General features: G+C 35.1%; 1 protein-coding gene and 1 long non-coding RNA gene across 6 annotated transcripts in view; one reads left to right on the top strand and one right to left on the bottom strand.

Annotated features, from left to right (window-relative positions):
• The window catches only part of LOC128248138 (uncharacterized), a 52,897-nt gene extending 47,099 nt beyond the window's left edge, over positions 1-5,798 (top strand). The window contains exons 2-3 of the long non-coding RNA XR_016242284.1: positions 5,260-5,331; positions 5,662-5,798. This is a non-coding gene — a long non-coding RNA (uncharacterized LOC128248138). The remainder of the gene's footprint in view (positions 1-5,259; positions 5,332-5,661) is intronic.
• The window catches only part of LOC106870865 (puratrophin-1), a 582,111-nt gene that overhangs the window by 66,810 nt on the left and 494,741 nt on the right, over positions 1-20,560 (bottom strand). For all 5 annotated transcript variants that reach the window (XM_089353963.1, XM_089353964.1, XM_089353965.1 and 2 more), the window contains one exon: positions 2,250-3,073. In XM_089353963.1, coding sequence (XP_089210089.1) covers positions 2,250-3,073 — 824 coding nt within the window. The remainder of the gene's footprint in view (positions 1-2,249; positions 3,074-20,560) is intronic.

Here is a 20,560-nt window from a genome sequence, read left to right as displayed (position 1 = left end):
TAATGTATTTTCTTTTCAGGATTATTGCAGTGCTCAACAACAAAGCATTTAGTTGGCACAATTGTGTGTGATGATTTAGGAGTTTGAGGTATTGGGATAACTTCAATATCTATGCCTGGAATATTGTTACAAGCCGTTTTATGACAGCTTCAGTGTATTAGTTCCTGAAAATAAATTAAATGGTCTGGTTTGAATTATTGGGTCATCCCATAAATAAGGCAGTTTTTTATTCTTCTTTTATTTTTCAAAATTAAGATAAACAAAATTCATTTTTAATCTAAAATATACTCTCCTTAATTTTCTACAATGCTCCTCTATCTATCTGGTAGACTTACAAGGCCCCTCTTCCAAAATTCACTTGTCCGTGATGAAAAATACTCCTCCAGTACTGTTCTGACCTCATCTACAGAATTCATATTTTTTTCCATCCAAATGATTTAGAAGACTGTGAAATAAATAATCAAGAGGGGCAATGTCTGGCAAATATGGTGGGTGGGGCATCATTTCCCATTCAAACTACTCCTAGCTTTTGGAATGTCATCCTTGCTGTATTTGGCCAAGCATTATCCTGATGGAAGAACACCTTTCGTCTTGAAACCAAAGATGGTTATTTTCCTTCTAGTGCTGACTTAAGCCATTCAAGTTGCTCACAATAGATCTCCTTTGTTATCGTTTGGTTTGGGTTTAAAAGTTCAAAGTGAACTAAAGTTTTCGTATCCCACCAAACAGATAATAACACCTTATGTGGGTGAAGCCCTTCTCTAGCCTGGGGTGCCGTTTTTCTCTTTTCCCTATCCACTGTCTTCGACTTTTGACATTTTTATAGAGAACCCATTGCTAATCACCAGTCACTATTTGGTCCAAAAAAGGTGAGACGTGACAGCAAAGAAGAACACACATTCACTCTCTGCATGTAATTAGACTCGGAAAGTTTGTGAGGAGTCCATTGACCAAATTTGCTGACAATGTCGATGGCATGCAGGTGTCAATGAATGGTTGAATGACCAAATCCAAGCTTCTCTGCTAATTCCTCAATAGTTATGATGGGATTTTGTTCCACCAGGGTTTGCAGGACATCCTTGTTGAGCTCTACAGGTTTTCCAGGATGAGGCTCATCTTCTAGGCTGTAGTTTCCAGCTTGGAATTTCTGGAACCACCATTGACACTGGCTTATGCCTTATTGTCCGATCCCATTATATTGCATTAATATTCCTTGCACTTTTCATTGCATTGTTGCCTTTATTGAACTCATATGCTGAATATACTCCTTTGTCATTTCCATAATGGCTTTGAAAAAATAACTATTAAAATTGAACTGCACTCTTTAAAACTTGCACTAAGAATAAGCACAAGGTAAAATTACTACCTGCAAGTTGATGCTGGTAGTTTATCTTGTCCCACTCCGACTTTTAGTTCATGCAATTGAAAAAAAAACCATATTATTTATGGGATGACCCAATCGTTGTTGCTTTTCATTGCAACAGAGAAATATCTTGCTACAAATCCGTTCTATTCTATTCTCATTAACAAAAGTAAGGAAGTGGAGTGATGTACATCATATAATCTTTATACATTTAGTTAATTTGACTAGGAAGTGATTAAGGGTCTAAAGATGAGAAAGCAAATATTCTTCAGTCAGGACTTATAAAAATTTTGCAATCACCTAACCACTGCTTACATAGAACAAAGGATGTTGAAAATAGCAACATAGATACTTTAGAGTGAGTAGGACTGTTGAGAACAGAAACTTCAGAGGGAAAAGTATCATGATATTGAGAGAAAAGAATTGTTATATTTTCTGATTAATTTCCAAGTTTTGATCCTCTGTTCAATTGATCACTTCCTTGTATTCAACTTTCCATTAAAAAACATCATTTCACAAAAATTTAAGAGGGAGTGGAGGAGTTAGGTTAGTTCAGCGATGTTAATGTTTGCCTTAAAGCAAGGGATAAATTCACAATTAATAATAAAAAAAAGCACCAAAAATTAGTTCAGCCATTTGATTATATGTAGAATATATCCTGCAACAAAGTATATTATTTCATCAATGAAACAGATTTTAGACAATTGTTTGCTTAATATTTCACAATTTGATAGTTTAAATATTTTCCTGGAAATAAAATAAACTCCATTGATATGGAGAAGTGGAGAAACAACATTTATTTTGCTTTCCCCAAACTTTAATTTATAACGAAAGTTGTTGCTGTAAATTAATACAGAGTGACAAAAGTAATCATTCAATATCTTACCTTGGAACACTATCCAAAGTGCCTGGAGTGTCGACTTGAGGGAGCGTTTGTGAGGAGGTTAACTTGTAACTTGGCACTGAGTGGGATAATGTTACAGGAACGGTAACTGTTCGGGTTATAGACTTTTTGGAAGAGTACAAGCGAGAAAACAATTTGTCTTTGTTGCCAGATGTATCACAGTCATTTGGGTCTGGACGAAGAGTTAAGCTTTTGGGTAAAGACGTCACAACATGGTGAGATAAATCCTCTGTAATATAACCATCATTAAATAATTGTTCTTGGTACTCTTCCATATCTTGTGACGACATGTTGCTGATTGGAGAAATCTGGGTAACAATTTCACCTTTTGTAGGCAGTGATGCACGACGAGGTTGGATTTTGGGGCTTGTTGGTAGACTGGCACATATTGCATGCCAAGAAGCAGTTTTCTTTTCTGATTGACTTGGAGGAAGTAATAAATAATTTTCATCCAGATCTGTCACTGAAGATTTTACAATACAGTTGCAAGGACTATCAGAATTAGCTAAAGATTTTGTTTGACGTTGAGACTTGGCCCTTTTCAAAGCCAGCTTCCGGGACTTTAATTTACACTGGGCTTCTTCACAACGGGCTATTGTCTTCTGACATTGACTGATGAGTTTTTCATTCTGTAACTCTTTTGCCTGTTGCAGAGTCTCTTTAAACAACTCATCACTGATTGGAGGATGGTCATGCATAAACAGTTCCATGCTTCTAATCATGTTGTCTAACTTCTCCACACTTGAGCAATTTTCTGTCTTCATGTTTACGATAAACTTCATGGATTCCAAAGCCCAATTATAGGCCTGAAAAGAAAAGAATAAAAAGTGTGATAAACAGCTGAAATTTGAAGGAACATAAGAAGGAAAAAGAAAAGAAAGAAAAAATTGCCAGGAAATAATATTCCTTTTGATTAAAATAAATACAGAACAAAACTGTAATAAACAAAAAGTTAATTGAAAGAAAGTGAAATATTTCATGTAAAGTGAGTCTGACTGAACTGACACTGAACATATAAAAGTAAGTCATCCAAAAGACAACTAGTTTTAGAAATTTCAACATGTTAGTAATGCATTAAGAAAATCTTGTTAGATGAGAAATAAGAGTTCAATTTAAAATCTCACCACAATCTGTTATGCTGGTGGTAGTTTATGGAAATTTTAAATTGTGATTTATAAGCAATAAATGCACAGAATAAATGAAAATTTATAATCTGATATACTAAATTATGATTGATTTTATATCATTATGATTTTTACAAAAATTTAATTTCAAGAAGGAATAATTAAGTTGAAAAGTCTTTCTTAAAAATCTCCATGAAATTAGCAATACCATTTATTTCTTTAATTTCTTTATATTCACTGAGTAGTGTGTGTGTGTGTGCGTGTGGGTGAGTGGGGGCGAAATGATAAAACACTAGACTGGATATTTTATCATATCTGATGCTCCACATTGCTGTCATCAAAGCATCCCAACTCCATTGAAAGTAAGAACTAATACAGGTGCATGACATGGTTGTGTGGCTAAGAGTTGCTTTATAAAACCATTCTGTTTCAGATTAGATCCCACTGAATAACAATGCCTTGTGTGCAAAATTTGGTTGCTGGAAACATTGTGTGTATGCATGTGTGCATGTGTCTAGACATGTGAATCTGTATGTGCTTGTTTCCCAAGTTTTTGTTTTGACATTGCTTTACAGTGATGAAGTTTGTTTATATTCCACATAAAAAACAAGCAGTTCAATGTGTTAAGATTGGTGGAATAAAATACTTTACTTGAAAAATGTGTAAGAGTTAGCATCAAAAAGCTCACCCAGACACAGAACCCAGTCTTAAGAAATATCATTCAATTCATGTCTTCATGGAAAGCAAACGTAAAAATGATGTTAGTTTAATCAGCTCTTAACTTTCCTTCTTTTATAAAGGAATGCACATAGGTAAAAAAAAAAAAAGAAAAAAATTATATCTGTATATCAAACACAGGTGTGGCTATGTGGTAAGAAGTTTGCTTCCTAACCACATGGTTCTGGGTTTGGTCCAACTGCGTGGCACCTTAGGCAAATGTTATCTATTATAGCCTCAGGCTGATCAAAGCCTTGAGTGGATTCTGCAGACAGAAACTGAAAGAAGGCCATCGTATGTGTGTGTGTGTGTGTGTGTGTGTGTGTGTGTGTGTGTCTTTGTCCCCCACCACTGCTTGACAATCGGTGTTGGTGTGTTTACATCCCTGTAACTTAGCAGTTTAGCAAAAGAGCCCAATAGAATAAGTACCAGGATTAAAAACGAAAATAAGTACAAGGGTTGACTAGTTTAACTGAAATTTCTCAAGGCAGTGCCCCAGCATGGCCACAATTTAATGACTGAAACAAGTAAAAGATAAAAGATACTTTAATAAAAAAAGCTGCTTATTAATTAGTCTAGAGTATGTAACATTTTCCAAAAGAAAACAATTATTAAAGTCTACTCTGTCAAGAAAATTTTATTAATTTCAGTTTAATATATTTTTATCAAAATATGGTCTTCAAAATCGAAGACTACAGAAAACTAATTATAATTCACTGTGAGATAGCATTTTTTTTTAATACTGTGACATAGCATCTTCAGTTGCCTTAATTTCAGGACACCCTGTATAGTGCATGAAAAAGAGGAAATATGAAGAAGAGAAGAAAAGATTTAGTTTGGTTTATTGGGATAGGGTGTGTGAAAAATTTAATGTTACATGTAGGTGGGACACACAGTGCTTCCAGAACCCAGTTTCAATGAGGTGAGTGGGTCTTCTCAAGAACCCCCTATCACCAGACATCCCAGTCCATTATCATCTCTCTCATGATGTCCATCATCTTGAGACTGGTCCTCACTACTTCATCCCATGTCTTCCTGGGTATCTCTCTTCTACAAGTGCCATCCACTTTAAGCAATCAGCACTTCTTTACACAGCTGTCTTCATTCATATGCATCACATGTCCTAACCAATGTAGTCTTCTCTCTTGCAGGCTGCATCTGATTTTTCTTATGCCCAACTCTTCTCTCAGCACATTTGTACTTTGTCATACATGCACACTAAGGTAGGTCAATTTTGGAACTATAATCTTGGACTAGTCTAGATAGAAAGGTATTGATATAGAAAAAACTTTGCATTAACTCTTAGTTATGAAAATGATTGTATGTTTTTAGGATTCTCAGTTATTTCTAAGTTGTAAAATTGTATAATTTTATACATAAAAAGCCAACCATTGGACCTAATTTAATCAAAATAACAAATTAAAATTTGTTGTTTTCAACAAAACAATGCCTGGCACTTGCTTAAATGCTTTATAAATGTTTATTGATGTATTATTTTGTACTCTCTAATGATATTTGCTTATCAAATGCTTGCTAAATTGAATTATTTTCAGATATTTCATAAAAATGGGTAGAAAAAGGAAGTCTGCAGTATTAACTCAAAGTAATAGTACCAAAAAAATTGGTGGTAGGTAAAACAGAGTCTCCTACCCTCTGCCAAGTTATTCAGCACAGTTATTTCCTCCAAAACAGACAACTGGACTTGAAAGACTATGATGTAACTGGCAGGCAGAATACTATGTAATGAAATTGGTGGAGAAAGTGTGTTTCAAGAAATCAAAAGAGATAAACCACAAATCTCTTTCCATAGTCAAGGAGCAGAATATGGAGGAAAAGCTGGATAAAATTTTTGACATTTCTGTTCGTACCTGTAAGCTACTAGTTTGTCCTTGTGATGATAATGCTGTGAAATGCAAGAAAGAAAATTCTGAAGCTCAGCACATAATTTGCACATGTCCTCCCAGTAAGAAGGTAAAGCTATTTTTTAAACTTTTAACTAATCTTACTGAGCTTGATTAGTTGCCTTTAAAATAGAAGAAAATCTCATGTATGCAATTAGAAAATATACATATTTTCCTCCTGTAATCTACCTTTCCCCATTGGTATAAAAAATTAATTATTAATTTTTTCATGATTTTATCTCTTATTTTAAATCTACTGTTCAATATACTTTAATATTTCAGGTTCCAGTAGAGAAGGGGACATTATCATATTAAGCCCTCACTATCTAATTAGACCAAAGTCATTAACAACAAAAGTGTGGAAAATCAACCTACCCTAATGCACCCTGATGTTGCATATCTACTGGAGCATACTAGCTTCATTCTTCTCAAGTTTATGCATGTCTTCTACATTCAGAGCCCATGTCTCACTACCATGGAGTATAGCCATTCATACATAAGCATCATACAACCTGTCTTTCACTCAGAGAGAGTCCTTTTGTTCCCAACAGCGATAATAGCTTTCTGAACTTCCTTCATCCTAATCTTATTCTAGCAACAATACTTTCAGAAATCCTCTAACACTGCTAATTTGGTCACCTGAGCAACAGAAACTATCTCTTTATATAGGTTTTTAATACTAACATGTACACACACACATGCACACACACATACACACACAAACCACACACACACACTTATATCAACAGAAAAGCAATGCTGAAGAAATAAGTTACAAAATCACATGTGTTCAAACCTACAGTAAGATTTTTTTTTCTAGTACATACTTAGTGTGCATTCCAGTTCACTGTCATGCAAAGTTACAAAATTTTCTAATATGTATGTATACAATAAATAAACTACTTTTACATAGCTAAGTTAAGTCACCATAATACCTGATTTCTTCATAAATTCTAACACTCTCTTTCAGTATTTGCTATTATTCTAAATTTATTTATTAAGCAACTGAGTGCTATGAGACAAATAAAGGAGACAAAGGAATGTCTAGATATAACATATCAGGAAAATTGTACAAACTAGAAATCAACTATCTAAATATCATTTGGTGACTAGCAGAAAACTGCTTTTCTGGAATTCATTAAACAAATAGTTTTTAATAAAATGAATTTTTAAAAATATACTAACATAATCATCAGAGGTGAATTCGTTGGTATGGTTGTTTGTATGTTACAGATCTTAGAATATCCACATGATACCTGCTATTTCTAGCATCGTAAATGACCATATAGAAGATGCATGACCTTTGCATTTGTTTAAAAGAGAGAAACTAAGACTATGATAAAATAATGAAAGAAATCTTAACTGAACAGGTGAGTACTATTATATGAATAAAGAATACCAAGGAAAATTAGACATACCAGAAAAATTACACAAATTGGAAATCAAATGCATAAAATATCACGTAGCGACTAGCAGAAAAGCACTCGGAAGGCAATCTTTCTGCTAGTGTTATCAATTGAAAGTCTCAAAATTAGATTAATATGTGACATAAAGTCATGTTTACATGTCTGAGACTGAGCACTCACTGTTTACTATCTCCTCCACCTTCCCCCTCTCTTTGCTATTACCTACGAAAGGCTGTCAATGTTCTCTCTCTCTCCTCTCTCTCTCTCTCCTCTCTGTCTGTGTCCTCTCTCTCTCTCTCACACACACACACACACACACACACACACACACACACAAACTACTGCCACAGTCCCTGTTCTTTTGAATTTGGTTAAGATGTAATAACACCTTAAACAAGCAAGTTAGCAACTAAGTTAATTATTTTCTGAATCACAGATTGTTTAGGCCAATCTTTCACTTCCAGTTGATCTCTATAGGCTGAATAAACTGACAAAAGTACACTCATGTTGTTGTTCAATCTGCAAGAAATAGTAATCAAATCTCTCTCAAATCACAACCTCTCACCTCCAGCAAAAGAAAAAAAAAAAAGAAAAAGAAAGAAGTTTTAGGTGTGGCAGCACGGTCTAGAATCGAAGGGCCTTAGAGTTAACTTAGCAAAAACCAAAGTCTTAGTAAGTAGGAAGGCAGACAAATCACAAATCCCTTCTGGTTGATGGCTCTGCTCAATCTGTTGAAAAGGCATAGGTAGAAACTCTATAAGATGCACCTGATGTAAGCTATGGACACATAAGAGGTGCAGCAATATCAGAGGAAGGTTAACAGGGAAAATAACTTTTGTGTGTGGAAAATGCACAAGTACAATAAACACCGAAAATGTACAAGAAAATAGACTCCATCAACTACCAGGTAGGTAAGCTAGAGGTAGTAGATAGCTTCCATTTTCTGGGTGACCAAATTTGTAGCAGAGATGGATGCTCTGAGTATGTAGCTGTGAGAATAAGAATAGGCTGGGCAAAGTTCATAGAGCTCCTACCTCTGCTGGCAACAAAGGGCCTCTCCCACAGAGTGAAAGGCAGATTTTATGACGCCTGTGTGCAAACAGCCATGCTACAGGGCAATGAAACATGGTCTGTGACAGTCAAGGACATGCATAGGCTTGAAAGAAATGATGTATGCTTCACTGGATGTGCAATGTCATAGTGCATGTACAGCAGAGTGTAAGCACTTTGAGAGAAAAGTTGGGCATAAGATGCATCAGATGTGGTGTGCAAGAGAGACAACTGTGCTGGTATGGTCATGTGATGTGTATGGGTAAGGACAGCTGTGTAAAGAAGTGCTGAACTCTAACTGTGAAGGGAATCTGTGGTAGAGGTAGATCCAGGAAGACATGGGATGAAGTGATGAAGCATGATCTTCCAATTGTTGAACAAAACCCACGTCAAAGTGTCAGCGAAATGCCTCAGGCACTTGGTGTTGGTATTGCAAAAGTCTTACACAATCTGTAGAAGACTGGTAAGGTGAAAAAGCTTGATAAAGGGGTACTGCATGAGCTCAATGAAAATCAAAATGTTCGGCATTTTGAAGTGTGCTTGATGCTCTCTCTGCAAAACACCAATGATCCTTTTCTTGACCAAATAGTCACTTGTGACGAAAAGTGGATCCTTTATGATAACTGTAAATGATCGGGTCAATGGCTTCATAATGATGAGTCCCCCAAACATTTCCCAAAGCCAAAGTTGCATCAGGAAAAGATTATGGTGACTGTCTGGTGGTTTGCAATTGGTGTTGTCCTTTACAGCTTTCTGGAAGCCAATCAGAGCATTTCAGCAGAGGTTTAATGCAATAAACTCACTGAAATTCATGCTCACTTGCAAAAAATGAGACCTGCATTGATGAATCAGAATGGCCCAATTCTGCTCCATGATAATGCAAAGCCACATGTTGCAAGAATGATGCTGCAGAAACTCACAGACTTGGGATATGAGACTTTACTACATCCTCCATATTCTCCTGATCTTTCACCCACTGACTACCATTTTTTAAAGCATTTAAATACGTTTTTAAGTGATAAAATTTTCAGGTCCAAACCAAAGGTGGAATCAGCTTTCAAAGATTTCTTAGCATCAAAGCTAATAAGTTTTTATCAATGAGGCATAAATAATCTTGTTGATCGATGGCAGAGATGCATATATGTTCATGGGTCATACTTTGACTAATCAAAACATCTCTATTGTAAGTTTTTTCAGAATAAAATAATTTTTTTGAAATCGGACGTTATTTTCAGAACAACCTAATATTAAAGCTTCACAGATGGCAAATTGGCAGAATCATCAGAATATTGGATAAAATATCTCACAGGTCAAATCTGAGGTCAAATCCCACTGAAGCTAACTTTGCCTTTCATCCTTTTAGTGTTGAACGAACGTACCAATCCAGAGTTCAAATTCCATCACAGTGTATTTAGGTGGCAGACTTAATCTACTGCTTGATTTAAGTTCACCATCTGGAACCGTCAATGCCTTTAACAGAATCCATTTAGTTGCAAGCATCCAGGCCAGCTCTCTGTTTTAAGGATATCTTTCTCTCTCCCACTAGACTTGGAGGCTCAATAAGAGTCACAGACACTGTCCTTCACTCCTGACTAAAATATAGGTTTCAAATTTTGCCACAAGGCCAGCAATTTGGGGAACGGGGATAAGTTGATTACATCAACTCCAATACTCAACTGATACTCATCTTATCGACCCCAAAAGGATGAAAGGCAAAGTCAGTCTCAGCAGAATTTGAACTAAGAACATAAAGACGGATGAAATACCACTAAGCCTTTTGCTGACATGCTAACAGTTCTTCCAGTTTACTGCCTTCTAAAATATTGGTTTCAAATTTTGGCACAAGGCCAGTAACTTCAGGGGATGGGTTAAGTCGATTATATGGACCCCAGTGCTATACTGGTACTTATTTTATTGACCCAGAAAGGATGATAGACAAAGTCAACCTCAGTGGAATTTGAACTCAGTATGGTGGAATATTGCTAAGCATTTTGCCTGACTTGGCAATGCTTCTGCCAGCCCACCACTTTCCTCCTGACTAAAATATTAAAAAAAAAAAAAGAAAAATACCATTATTCTTTTGTGTGAAAGTTGAGGGCAAGGTGGTGAAAATCCTTTGAGTAATTTCAATCAGTCCATAAAATACTTGCCAATTCTCTATCTGCTGCTGATTACAACAGAGAACTATCACTGTAAACTGTATACTTACACCACACTCTTCACATTGAAAGTTCAGTTGTTTAGATATGAATATATATCTCTGTGTCAGTTGTAGGGTAGAAACTGCTATCCTGTCATCTGTATTCTTTTAACTTGATTCTTTTAATTTGTCTATCTAATAAGCCAATGGTGAGGGGGAAGCAACCATATGACCATTTGAGTTGCCAAAAATGACAGCCAAATCTTACTTAATTCACACTCTGCTGTTTTGAAAGCAGAAGTAGAAGGATATGTTGGTTAGTGTAGATTCTAATATACAAACAGATGGAACGTCATGGATGGAATACCTTTGATCATGCACATAGACAGTTAACCTGAAGCTAAACAACAATTCAAAAATAACAACAACTTGACTATCTACAAACCAATGAGAAGAGCCTCTATGTGGTTGCCAGATCTGCTAGAAATAATTACTAAATATCCCTTAAATCACACCCAAATGTCTTGAAAATGGAAGGACACATTGTGTAATGTAGCAGCTGATGTACAAGTAAATGGAATGGTAATAGCTGGAACATCTTTGATCATACAGAAGTCAGTTCTGAAAAGCTTCTGTATAATTGCTTGACTAGCTACAAATAGCAACCAAATCTCCCTTATATCACACACAAAGCTCTAAGGAAGGAAGTGAACATCTTAGTTTATAACATATCCCTGAAAAGATGTAATGTGTTTGAACATGTGTCTAGCTGCTCAGTCAGAGTTAACCTGGGGTTAAACAACACAACTATGAGAGAGAGAGAGAGAGAGAGAGAGAGAGAGAGAGAGAGAGAGAGAGAGAGAGAGAGAAGAATGGGGGCACAGAGGCACAGACAGATTTTCATCAATAATCTGTACAGATATTTTGTACTTATTGAAAATTGATTTCTTACTGAATGTAATGTTGACTGTTTATAATGGGGAACTAAAAACATGAGAGTATATAATTAAGGGGAAATAACACAGACTTTCCCTTTTCTTTTGCTTTTCATTTTTTGATTGCTTGTTTGCTGGCAATAACAACAATAACACATGCAATGATACCGATGAACAGAACAACAGCAACTATAATAAATAATAGTACAAATAATAAGATGGAATTCAAAGACCCTTTCATCATCATTGATTATTGATATCATCATATTGATTATTCATATAACCATCATCATCAAGACTGTCATAACTTATCATCATCATTATTATTATTATTTACTTTTAATCTGCAGTATTATTATTATTATTATTATTATTATTATTATTATTATTATTATTATTAATAAGGCAGTGAGCTGGCAAAATCATTAGCATGCCAGGCAGAATGCTTAGTGGCATTTTGTCCGTCTTTACTTTCTGAGTTCAAATTCTGTCGAGTTTGACTATATCTTTCATCTTTTCAGGATCAATAAAATTAATACCACTAAGTACAGAATTTCCCAGAATTTCAGGCCTTGTGCTGATAGTAGAAAGGATTATTATTAGTGAGCTGGCAGAATCATTAGCACACTGGATGAAATGCTTAGCGGTATTTTGCCCATTGCTATGTTGAGTTCAAATTCCTTTCATCCTTTCAAGGCCAATAAATTAAGTACCAGTGAAACACTGGGGTTGATGTATTTGACTAGTTTGACTTTGTTTAATTTTTTTTCCTTATTTCTTCATGTAACATACATGAAAACCTGAAGTTATAAATAAAGAAGTAAAAAATGGAAGACTCAATAATGCTGACAAAGTGAAAGTTGTTTTTGTTGTTTAACCCTAGGTCAAACCGGAATTAGAAGAAGTTCAAAATCATTCTTGTTATAATCATCTTGTCCTTTTGGATTATATTATCTAATATCTTTTAAACCCTATGGGTGTGAGTTGAAAGAAATTTGGCTGCTATTTCTAATAGCCAAAGTTATCACAAAGAAGGTCCCACGTCTTGTGTAAATGAAGATACTTCTAACAGAATGTGTTATACCATAGATTATATCATCATAAACAACAGTAATATATGTATACACATGTAATAACATATATTATTATGTGTGTGTGTCTGTATGTATGTACATATGTACGTACATACATACATACATACATACATAAATAAATAAATAAATAGCATCAGTAAAATACAGAAAATGTATATATTTCATGCTTTATAAAGCATACATATATTTTAGCAAATTACTTTCAGGATTACATAACTGCTTGAAACATATAGGAGTGTAGTGTGGGACTTGTTAGTGAACCTGATGTTTTGTCACATGTCATGCTTCAAAATGCCTACATATATCTTCTATGTAAGCAAAACAAAATATATTTTGTTGGACTAATGATAATGGATTAAATATTTTTTTTTTATATGTATATACAACTTGACTGAACACCCTTTAAACCCAAAGATGAAACTTTGAGTAGCAAGAGAGTAACTTGACCAAAATAATACACACACACACACGTGCGCGCACACACACACACACACACACACTTATAAGTTAGCAGTGAATCCCCATCTCTCTCTATGCCCCCACATCCTTGACATGCACACGGCAAAGACAATTAGCAGAAGCAGTACTTTCACTATGTTTGAATTTCATTGAAATATTGATAGGTTGTTTAGTTCGTTGAACTATGGCTTTTAAGCACTGTTATGGAAACACTAACAGGTCATTTAACTTAAAGCTGAGTAGAAATATGCATATGTATGTATGAATATATAAACATATATATATGCGTGCATCTCCCAACACACACCCCCCACATGCATATGTACATGCAACTACACTAGGATATATCAATATATCATACCCGCTTACTTAAATACCACATTAGCATGCATAAATAACAAAAACATATATACAGACATACATATGCACACACTCTCTCACACACACACATGCATACATACATACATACACACACACACCTATACAACCAACAACACACATCCATGCATATAAATGTGTATATATGCGTGCACACACACACACACACAAACTAACCAGTCTTAATTCTGCTGCATCCAAACATTTAGGCACTACCAGCTTCCTGTCCAATTATACGGTCAAAGAAATTTCCCTTTTTAAAGGAACTGCAGTTGCCAAGCAACTGATCCTCATCTGACAACACTATAAGATCTGCCTTGACCAACAGCAGCCTACTTTCATGTAGTCATCTTAGACTTCCTGTATTTCTCCATTCAGTAATCTATGCCTGAAAGAGACAGGTTTCTGCTGGAGGCCTGCAAAACTTTAAGTCATATGAAGCTGAATCAAACTGTTTTAAATAATACATTTAACTCCTACTAAATGTGTTGAGTGCCATTTTCCTTCATTTATCCACTCACTCATATGTATATGGGCAAGTGTCTTCTATTCTAAGTCCAATTTGTAGTTTGGGTTGACCAATACCTTGTTAGTGAAATTGGTTAGACAGAAGCTGTGCAGAAGCTTGTTGTATGTGTAAACATATATACACACATATACATGTAGATATACATACATATATTTTTTATTTTATTTAAAAAAAAGTTTATCTAGTTTCAGCTCACGACCTGTGGCCATGCTGGGGCACCGCCATGTACATATGTTTTGTAAACTTGCCAAAAGGTAAAAACTTAACTATTCAAGCAACAAAAATCCATAAAATAAATGCCAGACTGAAATGGCTCCTGAGATTGATATAATAGACTAAAAGCACATGAAGGTGGTAACCCAGCATAGTCATGGTCCAACGACTCAAAGAATACAAGAATACAACTGTGTTTATATGTGTTCCAATGTATGTGGGTATTGACATGCAATTGACCTATCATATATTTATCAACTGTCATGATAATAACAAATAATTTTAATATTTCATTGAAGACAATAAAATGCTCACTATAATGAAGGGTACATCGCTTGATTATATAGTTTTACAATTTCAAGTTGGGTGTTTGTTTACAAAGGCAGTTTAATGTATGTGCATGTGTGTGTTTGCAATGATAAAGAAAATAAATTAACAAACAATATAACAAGAAGAATGATGGTATGTAATTAAGGCTCAAGGCCAACAAAGAACCCCCACACTTGACTGATACTATATTTTTATTGATACTAGAGAGATGAAAAGTAAAGTTGATCTTGACAGGATTTGAACCCAGAATGTAAACAGCTAAAACAAATGCTGCACAGCATTTTTTCCCAGTAAAGAAGAAGAAGTAACAGCAGCAGCAGCAGCAGCAGTAGTAGTAGTAGTAGTAGTAGTAGTAGTAGTAAATACCTCTGGAAGAAGACAGGGACTATTAATGAATGAGGAATAAATGAAGAACAAACACGAATTTATGGTAAGAATGCTGAAAAGTGAAAGGGAAAAAATTCAACAGAAGCTTACCTTTTTGTGGTAGAATAATAATAATGTTAAAGTTTGTTTCTTTATAGCTCTCTTTTTAATTCACTTTTCTTTTTTACACCCCTTTTTTAACCCCTAAATTTTTTTTTCAAATTATCAGCCAGGTATGACTTTCTCCTCTGATTAAACAATATATTCTGGACAACTTGTTTTGATTATTTCCAGTATAATCCTGAGAATAGGATGGGAAAAGAAAACAGATAAAAACCTAAGTGACAAGTGATGTGGGTGGACATTGACGGATGTGACATGATGTGTGGTGATGCTATAGAATCCCAGGACAGTAGAAAATATAGAAGAATGTCATTTTTTTTTTACAAGTCATCCATTAATGGACCAGTTAAAATTATCAGGATGTTCGTATCACTCCTTCCCACTTAGTAGACACAAACCACAAACTTCCTTTCTTGCGATCTATCTTTCTTCTGCTTCCAAATCTCTTCTCTCTCCATCACATTCCCTGCCTCCTCCTTTCTCCACTACATTCTCTGCCTCCTCTCTCTCCCACTCTGGATATTTATAGTTCTAGCAAGAGTTGTTTTGCCACGAGGTAAGGCAATATCTTAAAAATAATAGCAATATTTCTTTTATCACCCCCCCACCAGGGGCACAAGATATGGGGGAGTAGGTGATGATAGCTTCAAATCTCAATGTGTTTGTGCGTGTATGTGTGGGCAAGCACACATGTGTGTGTGTGTGACAACCTTTCCTGACAAAATCCTCAGTGCAGAAGAGAAACAAACAATTTTCAACTCCTTCCACAGAACGCAACTATATAGCTATAGCTATGTAAATAGCAGTAGACACTGCCCACTTTTGACCTTTTCCTGTCTAAGTACTTGTCACTCACTGACCAACTTAGTTGAGAAACTTTTTTTTGTTCTGTTTTTCTTCCTCTTTCCTGCATGTTGACCCATCCTTACTTGACTGTAGAAAGAAGATAAATTTGGAATCAATACCAATCCCCACTGCTACCCCCACCCTCATTGCCACCAGCACCACTGTCATTAATGGTGTAATTTTACTTGTCAACTGCCAATTTTTGAACAACTTATCCTTATAGCTGTTATTGTTATGAAGTCATTACTGTTTAACTGTTGTAGTTGTAGTAGTAGTAGTAGGAAGAAGAAGAAGAAGAAGAAGAAGAAGATGATGAAGTTGTTAGTGTCAGTGTTGCCTCTTTAGTTAAAAAGTTAGCATTGATGAAGCCCTCGCCATCACATATTTTTTCTATGTATGGGGGAACCAACAATGACATAACAAAGTGCCCTTTTCTACAGATAGTAGGGAATGATTAGAGGGAGATTTGGATGCTATTTCTAGTAGACTGAATGACCATGTAAAAAATCCCCTATTGGCTTTATAGTAGTAGCAGTAGTAGTGATGGTGGTGATGATAGTAGTATTAGTAGGAGGAGGAGGTTAATACCGAAGTTATCAATGATTAATTATATCAATTATACCATACTGTCAATGTATTGTTTAATACATTATGATTACAACTAATTTACGGCCTAAGTATCATTCATTGTTTTACTATATTACTGTGACTGGGATATATTTTTGTCCTTCAGAGGAAATGTTGTTATTGTTTGACCACCAATCAGACCTATTGATGATCAAAGGCATTCCTGTAGTGAATATCTCACACTTTTTCCAAAAGATTGTAATGCTCTGATGATTTTACTGATTCACCTTCATAACAGTAACAATAAGGATAAGTTGTTCAAAAATAGCAGTTGACAAGTAAAATTACAACATTAATGAAGGTGGTGGTAGCAGTGGTGATGTGGGATGAGAGCAGTGATAGGGATTGATGTTGATTCCAAATAATTATGATAATATTGATTTCTATATTGGGCACAAGCCCTCCAACACATATAAGATTTGGTTCTTATATGTAGAACAGGGGTCTGCAAACTTTTTAGACCATTGACCCCTTCATGGAATCCTTGACCCCTCATCAACCCCCAGGCATGTACAAGAAAATAAATAAATGATAATAATAATTAAGTAGATATGCAGTTTCAGGCATTTACCGACCCTTTGAATAGTCCAATTGACTACTTTGGAGACCCCTGATGTAGAAAGTTCAGTAACTGTGCAAAAGTTTTGTGCCATTGAAACAATTTCTCTTATAGCCAGATGCTCTTTTGACTGCAAACCCATTCAACAATGTAATGAAAGTACAACTATTTTGTTTTGAGTAGAAGCAAACTGGAAAAATCAGTGATTTGTACTGTGCTCAAGAAGAGCTCAAGACAATGGCTAAAGTAAGATTTGAACATTGTGGGCAGTAGACCTACAATGTTAACCTCACAATAGCTAAGGTCTCTGATATCAAAATGTAAAGAGTCAGAACAAATACCACTAGGTGTTATCTAGTGGTATTTGTTCTGACGCCACTAACAATTTTGTCAACCCACTGTCTTAAACTGGTACTTTAGTTTATTGACATCCTAGTAGAATGAAAGGCAAAGTTGACCTCGGCAGGATTTGAACTCATGAGTATAAAGAGCCAGAACAACTGGAAGTCTGATACTTTAACAATTCTCACAATCTGCTGCCTGTGTGGCTATATAGTTAAAAAAATATAAAACAATCAAGCAAAACCTTTAATTATACAAAATGCTCTTATGTGTATAATGTATAAAGCAACTTTTCAAACAATATAGTCAATTGTTAAGCTTTGAGATTGTGTTATGGTTTCCATGACAATTCTACAAAACACTGTTAAGTGGGTGGTGAAGAAATAAGAACAACACAGAGTAGACAGGACTCTTGTTTTGTTGAGGACATGACAAACTCTCAAGTGCTGGTATCATAACAGAATATACTTAGTACACTCTACAAAGCAGTTGGTAATAAAAAGAGCATCTAGTTGTAGAAATCATACTAAAAAGAAAACATTTGAGTGAGACATGATCTTCTGATTTCTCTGGGAGAGCAGTAACTATGAATAAGAACTGACTTGGACTGTATGGAAAGTGGATGTGAAATGATGATAATATTGTTTTTTCCTTTGCTGCATATTTATTTCATTTTTGTGATAAGATATTTTATGTTCCCTACATTTAATACTGTGCAGGAGGCATTTCTGTGTTAATTATTCTCTAAATATAAAAAAATTCTAATTTTCTGTGTCAACCAACATGCAATTTTGTACTTTGTCAAGTATAATGAAGTCTATGTTTCACTGAAAAAGTCAGAATAAGATCAAAACATGCCTGAAGTTGTCTCCTATCTTTGCTAAAATGAATATAATATTGGTCATTGATCAATAAAAGTATTATCTTTTTTTCCCCACTCACTACATAATATTTTTTAGTTAACCTTTAATACTCACTACCTTAAATATGTTAACAACTATTGCTTTTCATATGGATGGCTTCAGTGAATTATTTATTGTTTGTTTTATCCTGCACAGCTGATAATCTACTCCTATTAATATGTTCCAGTAGAGTGGTTTAGTACAAGGTAGAACATCTATTTATAAAACAAACAATTGCTTCAACAAAATTAAATTGTACAAATTCACCAAAAACTAAATAAAAAAAGAAATAGATTTAAAAGGAAAAGCAATAATTATTTTAAAAATTCAGATAAAACAACAACTTGAATATCTCAAGACATTGTCTACTCCATAAATTCAAAGCTGTTACATTTAAAGTAAACATTTCCTCTTCTCTATCCATTCCTCTCATATGAAAACCTTCCCTTTCTTTTTTCATATCGATTTCTCACCCTTCCTGCATTTTTCCCACATCATCTCTCTCCCTCCCTCTTCATCCTTTTCATTATCCCCATTTCTATCTATCTATCTATCTATCTATCTATCTCTCACCCACTCACTCACTCACTCACTCACTCTGTCCATCTGTCCGTCCATCCATCCGTCCGTCCGTCCACCCGTACGTCCATCTGTCTGTCCATCTGTCTGTCTGTCTATCTATCTATCTATCTATTTATCTATCTATCCATCTATCTATCTATCTATCTATCTAGTGTTTGAGTGTGTGGGTATATATATTAACATAGGTTTGATGATGATACTTGTAGAAATAGAACTCAATCAGATGAAGTAGAGCAAATACATTGCTTCAAGCTTTTGCTGAAATACCATGTATATGATTCAAAGGCCAATTTATCAAATTTATTACGTACAAAAGATGAAGCTTTTAACCCTTGAATCTCTTATGTAGCTTTAGGCACAGGCATGGCTGTGTGGTAAGAAGCATGCTTTCCAACCACATGGTTCCAGGTTCAGTCCCACTGCATGGCACTTTGGGTAAGTGTCTTCTACTATAGCCTCGGGCTGACCAAAGCCTTGTGAGTGGATTTGGTAGACAGAAACTGAAATAAGCTTGCTGTGTATATATATATATATATATATATATATATATATATATATATATATGTATGTATATATATTTTATGTGTGTGTGTGTCTGTGTTTGTCCCCCCTGCCATTGCTTGACAACTGATGTTGGTGCGTTTATGTCCCCAAAACTTAACAGTTCAGCAAAAGAGACCGATAGAATAAATACTAGGCTTACAAAGAAAAAGAATAAGTCCTGGGGTTGATTTGTTCAACTGAAGGTGGTGCTCCAGCATGGTCACAGTCAGATGACTGAAACAAGTAAAAGAATAAATGTATGTATGTATGTATGTATGTATGTATGTGTACCTTTGTGTCTGTGTTTGTATCCCACCACCACTTGGCAACCGGTGTTGATGTATTCACATCTCCGTAACTTAGTTGTTCAGCAAAAGACATTGATAGAATAAGTAATTAGGCTTTGAACAAAACAAGTCCTAGAGTTGATTTGTTTGACTAAAACCCTTCAAGGTGGTGTGCTAGCATGGCTGCAGTCAAATGACTAAGACAAGTAGAAAGAAAGAGAGAGAGAAAGATTATTGTTGTTTATGTTGCTATTAATGTGAAGTTAGTAGGATGGGCTCAGTCAGTTTCCTTTTCTCCTCTTGACAGACAATCAGGCATTTTCATATAAAGCATTACGTCAGTAAACAATGACTATTGTTCCCAATAATGATGAGAAGTTACCAAATTGAACAGTATATTTCTTACTAATGCTAATAACTTTTTCTTCTACATTTCTTTTTTGCCTTTCAAATAATAATAATAATAATGATAATAATAATAATAATAATAATAATAATGATAATAATCTTTTCTACTGGAGGCATAAGGCTTCAAATTTGGGGGTAGGGGACTAGTTGACTATATTGACCCCAGTGCTTCACTGGTACTTAATTTATTGACCCTGAGAGTCGATCTTGGTGGAATTTGAACTCAGAACATAGCGATGGGTAAAATACTGGTAAGCATTTTGTCCAGTGTGCTAACAATTCTGACAGCTCAGTGAGCTGGGAGAATTGTTAGCATGCCGGGCAAAATGCTTAGCAATATTTTGTTGGTCTTTATGCTTTGAGTTCAAATTCCACTGAGGTCAACTTTGCCTTTCATCTCTTTTAGGGTTGACAGGATAAGTAGTAGTTGAG

The sequence above is a fragment of the Octopus bimaculoides genome, chromosome 6 (genome assembly GCF_046866305.1).
Source record: "Octopus bimaculoides isolate indiv1 chromosome 6, ASM4686630v1, whole genome shotgun sequence".
NCBI classification, from domain to species: domain Eukaryota; kingdom Metazoa; phylum Mollusca; class Cephalopoda; order Octopoda; family Octopodidae; genus Octopus; species Octopus bimaculoides.
This window is presented reverse-complemented; position numbering and strand designations above follow the sequence as displayed.